The sequence below is a fragment of the Mus pahari genome, chromosome 10 (genome assembly GCF_900095145.1).
Source record: "Mus pahari chromosome 10, PAHARI_EIJ_v1.1, whole genome shotgun sequence".
NCBI lineage: Eukaryota > Metazoa > Chordata > Mammalia > Rodentia > Muridae > Mus > Mus pahari.
In genome coordinates, this window is record NC_034599.1 from 17,255,862 (window position 1) to 17,264,915 (window position 9,054).

General features: G+C 50.7%; 2 protein-coding genes across 4 annotated transcripts in view; both read right to left on the reverse strand.

The window, feature by feature from the left end:
- Positions 1-5,307, reverse strand: part of Rab3d (RAB3D, member RAS oncogene family) — an 11,684-nt gene extending 6,377 nt beyond the window's left edge. The window contains exons 1-4 of the mRNA XM_021207298.2: positions 5,170-5,307; positions 2,809-3,047; positions 1,969-2,087; positions 1,715-1,839 (exon numbers count right to left, since the gene is read on the reverse strand). Of these exons, the coding sequence (XP_021062957.1) occupies positions 1,715-1,839; positions 1,969-2,087; positions 2,809-3,036 (472 nt within the window). The 5' untranslated portion in view covers positions 3,037-3,047; positions 5,170-5,307. The remainder of the gene's footprint in view (positions 1-1,714; positions 1,840-1,968; positions 2,088-2,808; positions 3,048-5,169) is intronic.
- Positions 5,308-8,169: 2,862 nt separating this feature from the next.
- Positions 8,170-9,054, reverse strand: part of Tmem205 (transmembrane protein 205) — a 5,709-nt gene continuing 4,824 nt past the window's right edge. For all 3 annotated transcript variants that reach the window (XM_021207092.2, XM_029543781.1, XM_021207094.2), the window contains exon 4: positions 8,170-8,512. In XM_021207092.2, coding sequence (XP_021062751.1) covers positions 8,207-8,512 — 306 coding nt within the window. In that variant the 3' untranslated portion in view covers positions 8,170-8,206. The remainder of the gene's footprint in view (positions 8,513-9,054) is intronic.

Sequence of the window (9,054 nt, forward strand, 5' to 3'; positions counted from 1 at the left end):
TGCTCTTACCCACTGAGCCATCTCACCAGCCCCCCCCCCTTTTTTAAGAGAGTCTCACTATTATAGCTTTGCCAGATCTAGAACTTGCAATGCAGTCCAGGCCAGCCTTTAACCTCTGCCTTCTAAGTGTCTTTTCTTTGGTTCTAACAGTGTCTCAAGGAGCCCTGCGTAGCCTGGAACTCATTATGTGCTTGGGTTGACTTTGAACCCGATCCTCCTGCCTCTGCCTCAGCTTCCTGAATGCTGGGATGAGAGGGTATATACCACAATACCTTGTTGTGTGTGTTACTGGAGATGGAATCCTAAGGCCTCACGCATACTAGGTGAGCATGCTACCAACTGAGCTATACCCTACAACCGTTTGGGATTTTTGTCTATTAATTTATTAATTTTAAAATTTTATTTTATACATATGTATGTGTGCCTGACTGAATATATGTGCAAACAGTTGTTAGTTGTCACATAGGTGCTGGGAATCAAACCTAGGTCCTTTACAATAAAAGGAAATAGTCTTAACAGCCTAGCCATCTCTCCAGCCTTTGTTTGTCTGCTTACAAGAATGTTTCATTATGTATCCTGAGGTAACCTTCACCTCATGGCAATTTGGTTGCAAGTTCCTGCAGCATTTAGGTATAATTTAGGTGAGAGCCACTACACATGGATCTTCACAGGGAAATCTTACAACAAATTTATATCCTGCATGAAAGGGAAGCCTGCAGGTCCAGCAATCTGGGAGGTTAAGACAGAGGGTCAGGAGTTCACAGTTCAGCAGGGCTAGTGAGACTGTCCAAACAAACAAACAATCAAACAATGACAAGCCTGGGTTGGTGGTGTGGCTCAGTGTTAGGGTGCCTGCTTAATGTGAAGGCAGCCCTGGGTTCAGCTCCCCAGACCAACCCAACCCAACCAACCAACCAACCACCCAGAATCACTTCACTCAAGTTCCAGAATGCATAGAGAATACATAGTAGATGCTGGGCATGCAAGTACACGCCTTTAATCCCAGCATTTGGGAGGCAGAGGCAAGTGGGTCCCTTGTGATGTTGAGGCTAGACTTGCCTACATAACTGAGTTCCATGCCAACATTACACAGCGAGACCCTGTCTCAAAACAACAAAAAAAATAAAAACTATGGTATGTTAATACCTGTTATAGAAATTAAAAAGAAAACTAAGAGGTCTCCAAGGTCAAACAGCTGGGTTCTCAGGAAGGGGTCTATATCCCCAAATGGGAGAACATGGCTTAAATATGGGTATGTTTATGGGTTATCTTGGAGTATGTGTTTGGTGTATGTGCACATCTGTGTGCAGGTATATGAGTCTCTACTGGAGGCAGAAAGGACGTCAGGGGTCCTGCTCTCTCACACCTTTCACACATTCCATTGAGACGGGGTCTCTCACTGTACCTAAAGCCACCAGGGCAGCCAGCAAGTACCAGTGATTCTCATCCCAGTCCCCCACAGTGCAGGGGTTACAGGCATGAAGGTGTGCACATGTGCATATGTGTGTGTGTTTTATGTGGGTGCTGCAGACTCTAAACCAGAGCCTCATGTTTGCACAACAGAAGCATCCTTACTCCCTTACTCACTAAGCCATCTCCCCAGCCCTAACACTGGGTATCCCTCTGCCCCCCCCCCCGAGATCCTCAGGTAACCACTGTGGGACTGGGATTAAGGGTGAAGACAGGGTATGGAGTTGGGAGGTTGGGCACTAACCGAGATCATCGGCGAGCCTCTGGCCATCCTCAGTGGGCACGACCCGTTCGTCTTCCAGGTCACACTTGTTCCCCACGAGGATTACCTGGGCATTGTCCCAGGAATAGGTTTTGATCTGCGTAGCCCTGGGGAGTTGTAGACATTGAGAGTGAGGTTAGGATCAGGAGGGGGAGAATGAAGACCTGTGGCGTGGCGTGGCGTGGCGTGGCGTGGCGTGGCGTGGCGTGGCGTGTCAGTGGTTGGCCAGTGCTTACCAGTCCTGCACCGCGGTGAAGGACTCCTGGTTGGCGATGTCATACATGAGCAGGAAGCCCATGGCTCCGCGGTAGTAGGCCGTGGTGATTGTCCGGTAGCGCTCCTGGCCTGCTGTGTCCTGGGCAAACAGTAGTCAGTCAGCTAGGCAGGGGCCACCTGCTCCCCACCCCACTCTGCGGGACCCTGAAAGGGACACAGGTCTACTCTTGTGGCCCAATCTGATAGGAGAAGAGTGGTGTTCCCTTCCCAGGCCTAGTGTAACGGAGAGGCAGGGCCCCGCCCTTACAGTCCAACCTGATTGGAGGAATACTGGTGTTCCCTCATGGCCCAGTCTGATGGGAGACATCACAGGTGTGTAGCACGAGCCCCACTGTCCCATCTTGAAAACTCAGTAACTGACTCAGCTCTGCCCTGGATGGACTCCACTGTGCAGGGCTGTCCCTCATTTAAGAGTTCCCTAATCTGCTTTCCAAGAACCCATCTAACAGTCGCAAAGAAGAGCCACCTGGGCCTCGGGCCATCATCTTGATCTGCTTCTGGTCCCCTTGTCACCGTGATGATATCAACAACCAGACCAGGGACAGGATGTAGCATTGAGCCTGGCAGCCTCATGGGAGTCAAGATGGTTCCCAATTTATTCCTCACTAGTCACTGACACTTCCAAGATGTGCCTTCTGTCCACCTTGTCCCTCTTCAGGATACCTGGGGAGGTATGTTCCCATACCCTGCTGGACTTCCCTCAGAGATAAAAGGTGCCTCCCGGCCCGAAGCCGCTCTGTGTGTGTGCTGGGGTTTTCTACTGACTGCCCTCCCCCTCCCCACACGGCGACTCAGCCCACCCAAATCTGCAGCTTGATCCTCTTGTCATGTCGGTAGACCGTCTTGACCTTGAAGTCGATGCCCACTGTGCTCACAAAGGCAGGGGTGAAGGAGTCATCAGCATAGCGGAACAGGAAGGACGTCTTGCCCACGCTGCTGTTCCCGATCAAGAGCAGTTTGAACATGTAGTCAAAGTTCTGGTCAGCAGCATCCCTTGGGCTGGTGGGGGGGTCACTAGCGGATGCCATCTCAGTGGGATCTGCTTAGAGGGGAGACCAGACATCCTGATGTGAAAGAGCGGAACCCTATAGGGGTCAGCTTCTGTAAGGGTGAGTCCATGGGGCCACTGGTTTCAAGAATCGATTCTTCCAACATGTGGATCTAGGATCAAACGCGGGTCACCAGGCTGGGCAGCAAGTGCCTTTTCCTACAAAGCCATCCCTAGCCCTAGTTTTAAAAATGTTATTAATTTATTATTTATTTACTGAGACAAGGTCTCACTATGGAGCCAGGCTAAGGCTGTATATGTGACTGGTGTATGGGGTTGACAGGGAGGACGTACCTCCAACTTGGGGCTGTAGTTACAGGCAGCTGTAACTGCTCGACCTGGGCTCTGAGAATCTAAGTCAGGTTGTCTGAAAGAACCGCTCTTAGCAGCTGAGCCATCTCTCTCCTCCTCCTCATTTTTTTCCACTTTTATTTTTTAAGGAAAGATCTCAGGTAGCTCAGGCTGACCTCAAACTCCCCATGTGGTGGATCCCTGCCTCTGGAGCTGTGGATTAGAGGTGTGCACCACTGTGCCCTTCTTAGTGACCCTTGTGGTGTTCACCAACAAACTTCTGCTGAGTCTTCTGCACCAGCCTCGGGTCTCTGAAGAGACACAGCTGTGCATAAGAGAGACAAACACCACAGTTCAAGGGCTGCGGTTGCTATTTAATCTTTACACAAAGGTGAGGCTGAGGGCTGGGGAGGAGAGCACTCACCTACACTTTCAGCCCCCAGCACCCAGTAAACCAGGTGTGATGTGCACACCTGTGATTCCAGCACTACGGAGTAGAAACAGTAGCAGGGGTTCAAAGCCATCCTGTGCTACATTGGAAGTTCGGTACCAAACTGGGGTGGGCTATATGAGAACCTGTCTCAAAAAGAAAGAAAGAAGAAAAAAGGAAAGAAGGAAAGAGGAGAGAGAGAGAGAGAGAGAGAGAGAGAGAGAGAGAGAGAGAGAAAGGAGGAAAGAAATATTGAACCTTTATAGTGGAAGGTTCTGATCTTCTCCCTTCAGGTGCAGGACCAGGTAACAGGTGAAAACTCAGGGCCAGTTGGGGCTGGGGGGCGTGGTGGTGTGGAAGTTGCGCAGGCTGCAAGCTAGCTGGACTTTGCCCAGTATAAGCAGCTGGTATGGCCAGGTGTGTAGGTGTGTAGGTGTGTGTGTGTGTGTGTGTGTGACTGCCAGCTAGACAGAGCCCCTTCCATCAGAGCTTGGATGTTGAATTTAGCTGGTACCTGCCACTGGGGTGCTGTCCTCTCCAAATCCATTTTAGCCCTTTCCCTGTCTCCCAGGGTGAGGGGAATTTCTATATAGCATAAGGTTTTAAGGCCCAGTTAGGTTCCCAAGTGGGTACCTGCCATTTTATTTGTCAAAGGGGCCGGGCCTGGCTCCCTCTTGGCCAAAGCTGACTCACCCCAGCCATGGTCCACAAAGACAGGACTGAAAGTCATCAAATCCAAGAGAATTCTCCTAGCCACTTAATGATCGCAAAACCCACCACCCCATATCCTGCTGTTTCTATCTTCCCACACTCCAGCATGCTGTTTTATCCGAATCTAGGGTGCCCTTCCAAGCTCTCTCCCACCCCCCGCCCCCGCTTCACTTTCTCCAGCTGTCTAGCTTAGAGTCGCTCTCAGAAGCCCAAGCAAGAGTATTTCTCAACGGCCTTCGGTGTTTTCTGTTTCTCTGCTCCGTGCATTTCTAAGGAGAACGCAGCCAACCCCACCCTGTGTTCCGGGAGAACGGGTTTGAGGAGGGACTGCAAAGCGTCCGTCGGGCAGGGCCTCCAGGCTGGCCCCCGCCCCATCACGGCTTCTCTTCCGGGCCATCTAGGGGTCCCCTGGCCCTCAAGGCTGGCACCCGAACAGTCACTGCACTGCGCGCACCAGCAAGTGCCTCCCCCATCACCATATGGCGCCGTCGCTCGCCCCCCAGTTGGGCTTCTCGCCCACCCCGCCACCGTTCGCAGAACTTGCCGGGTGCCGGGAACCCAGAAGAGCCAGCAGCACTGGCAGGGGGTGCGGGACCCAGGCTCGCGCGGACCCCAGTTCAACCCTGTCATAGTGCACGCGCGTATCAGCGGGTTGGCTGGTGCACTCGCTTCTGGGCTCACCTCGGGTCCCGCCTTGCACACCAGGATCCGCCCACGAAGTTGCTACGGCCCGCACAGGGCTGCGACCCTCGCCCCACAGCTGCCGCCACCGCCAACACTGACACCCGGATCCCGCGCCGGCTCCGCCCAGGCGGAGGGGGCGAGGCCGCAGACTAAGAGAGGTGAGAGGGTGGGGCCTAGAAGGGGCGGGGCGTCGTGAGAGTTGGCGCCCGGAGGTGGGCGTGGTCTTAGGATGTGGGCGCCGCCTTCGGAGCCAGGAGATGGGCGTGGCCTGTCGGAGACCTGGACGCCGCAAGAGTCCGAGCGGAGTGGGCGAGCCTTGCAGGCGGAGGTGGGGTCTGGCAGGGGCGGGACCACCTCGAGAGGCGTCAGAGATGGGCGGGGAGTTGAGATGATGGGACCAGGTAGTGTGGCGGGGGGCGGGGCGGTAGGGGNCTGGGAGGGCGAGCCTGTGGTCCTGAGCTAGAGCCCAGAGGAGCGGGAAGAGGCATTAAGTCCCATCAGAGCTTCTCTTTCCTAACTTGAGGTAGAAAACATTTTCTATACATTCTGTGGTTAACAGGAAAACATCAGCAGCTGAGTTCTAGTCCCACCTCCCCTTTCTAGGACTGTGACTCCGGACATATTTAATCTCTCTCAACTTCAATGTTTCCATCTGCCGAGTGGTTCATAACAAGACTAGTGTAACCGTAGTTTTATTTAATTTTAGGGGCTGGAGAGATGTCTCAGCGGTTAAAAGCACTTGTTCTTGCTGAGGATATGAGTTTGAGTCTCAGAACTCACATGGTGGCTCATAACTCCATTCCAGGGGACCTGACCCCTCCCCTTCTTACTTCATCAAACTGCAAGAGCCCACATGGTGCAGACAAAATACTCATGTAAAATAAAATTTAAAATTCTAAAAAATTTTAATTTTTTTGTTTTTGTGACAAGGACTTATTTAGTCCAGGCTTGCCTCAAACTCTGTATGTACCAAGAATAAATGTGAACGGATTCTCCTGGCTCCACCTCCCAAGGTCTGGGATTGAAAGTGTACAAAGCCATGCTGGTTTACACGGTGCTAGGGATGGAGTCCAAGGCTTCTTATATAGATAGTAGTTACTCTACCTCCCCAGCCCGTTTTCTATTCCGTGCTGGGGCGTCCTGAATCTTAGACATACTCCCTGTTCCATATGGGAGGAGTCTGGCTCTAAAGGGTGCTAGATTCTGCTGTTCAACAAGCTTAAGGGCTCTTGGAATTAAAACATGTTTTAGAAATAAGGAAACTGGGGCCAGAAAGATGGCTCAGCGGTTAAGAGCATTGACTGTTCTTCCAGAGGTCCTGAGTTCAAATCCCAGTAACCACATGGTGGCTCACAACCATCTGTGATGGGATCTGATGCCCTCTTCTGGTGTGTCTGAAGACAGCTACAGTGTGTATATCTATATATCTATATCTATATCTATCTATCTATCTATCTATCTATCTATCTATCTATCTATCTATCTATCTATCTATAAGGAAACTGAGGATCAAAGAAAGGTAGATATTTGCCTGAGTCCACACAACAAGATTTGGAATTTAGCTTGCTACTAAGCCTGAGGGTTTCAGGGACCAACAGGATAGAAGAAGAACCAATTCCCACAAGTTGTCCTCTGACCTCCACATGCAATAAACAAACAAGTAAATGTAAAAAATCAGACTTTTAGGTATGGTAGCTTATATTTGTAATCCCAGAATGTGGGAGGTAGAGGGAGCCAGAAATCAGGAGTTCAAAGTCATACTCAGGTATGTAGAAACTTCAAGTCCAGCCTGAGCTCAGATGAGACTCCATCTCACAGGTTAGCTGCATGTGTGTCTATATAGGTGAAATGGTGTATACCTGTTACCCCAGTACTAGGATGCTAAGGTAGGAGGACTGCCATGAATTGGAGGCTAGCCTGGGTCAAATAATAAGTTTTAAATCAGATTGGCTACATAGTAATAAGAACCTGTCTCAAAACAAAAATATAGAGACTGATATAGTAGCTCATACCTGTAGTTTTAGTACATGAGAGGCGGAGGCAGGAAAATTCTCAAGTTTCAGGCCAACCTGGGCCACAGAATTCCAAGTCAGCCTGAACTAGAGACCCTACCTCAAAGCACACACACACACCATTATCACACACACACCATTATCACACACACACACACACCATTATCACACATACACACCATACACACATACACACCATACACACACCATTATCACACATACACACCATACACACATCATTACCACACAGAAACTTGAACTTCGCTGCTTCCAAAGCTTTAACATGAATTGTGCCGGAGAGTATTAGCTAGGAAGAGCTGAGTTCTCCCTAAAAACAAGCAGCCCCTAAAGGCTTCAGGATATCATTCACCTCGGTTCACAGCTCGGCATGGATGCAAGGGGCTAAGGAAAGATGTTCTAGGCTGTCTTGTAAACACTCTTTAAAAAGGATTATTTTATGTATATGAGTACACTGTCACTGTCTTCAGACACACCAGAAGAGGGCATCAGATCCCATTATAGATGGTTGTGAGCCACCACGTGGTTTCTGGGAATTGAACTCAGGACTTCTGGAAGAGCAGTCAGAGCTCTTAACCTCTGAGCCATCTCTCCAGCTAGTAAACACTTCTGCTCACATCTCATCAGCCAAAGAAAGTCATGTCACTTCCAGTGTCGGCAGGATAGGAAATATGATTGTGCCTGGGAGATGGGGACCTGCTGTTGCTGCAGTCACACACAGGAAGGGCAGTGGGTAGAGCTGAGCCAGGTATATAGAAGGTACACAATATATGGTCACTGTTAGAGGAGACTTGCTGGAACTTCAATAGCTCACATGCCAATGTGTCATGTCACCAGGTGTGGGCAACCTGAGGCTCTGAGTGCTATACACGCACACACGTGTGCAGACACACACACACACACCATACACACGCACGCACACAAAACCACCTGGCTTTCCCCGGGGTAAAACAAATGACCACGGCCATCTCCAAAGAAGCATTTATTGACACACAGGGTCTGTGTTAGAGGCTCCTGAGCCCCAGGGCAAGGGCCACAAGGCAGAGCCCATTGCTCAGCAGGCACCCCAGGTTACAGAGGGAAGACAGGCCATGGTAATGGAAGAACTTCTTGCGTAGAGCACTGTACTTGGGGTCCTTGTCCCGCAGCTGGTGGTAGGGGTCAGGGCCCTGGAGGCTGCCTGGCATCTCCGTCCCCAGGCCCCGCTCTTTCTCTATGCTCTGCATGGCCCGCATGGTGACCGTGGTGCGAGCCTCAAGCCAGCGAGCATTGATGGTAGCCAGTGTGAGGCTCAGAAGCAGCAGGGAAAGCTGGGGACAGTGACAGAGTGACAGAGAGGTGAGGTGAGGGGGGCTGGGAAGGTTAGAGGTCCCTGAAAACAGCAGCTCTTAGGAAAGAATCTACCTACGGCCTTTTCTCCTCTTCTCTGCTACTGTTCCCTGAGCAGAGAAACCTCTTCTCTAAAGCAAAGCCTATTTGTCGTTGTTGTAAGGAGAACTGACTGATCCTGGGGCCTCAGTCAAAGTGTGAGTGTCTACTATTGAGCCACACGGCTCTTTCCTCCTGTGCAGACGTGGTATATGTGCTCGTTCGTATGTGTGCAACATGTGCTCGCAGGTGCGTGTGCGTGCTTTTGTGGAGGGCAGAAGTTACCTTTGGGTCTTTCACCATTTTCTTCTTTTCTGTTTTGTAACCTATTGAATTTACTTATTTGTGTGTGTCCATGTGTGTATGTATGTGTGTGTGTGTGTGTGTGTGTGTGTGTATGCCATAGTATGTATGTGCAGCCTGGACCACAGCTCGAGGGAGTCATTTCTCTTCTGTCACCAACGCAGACCCCCAGGGAGCCAAC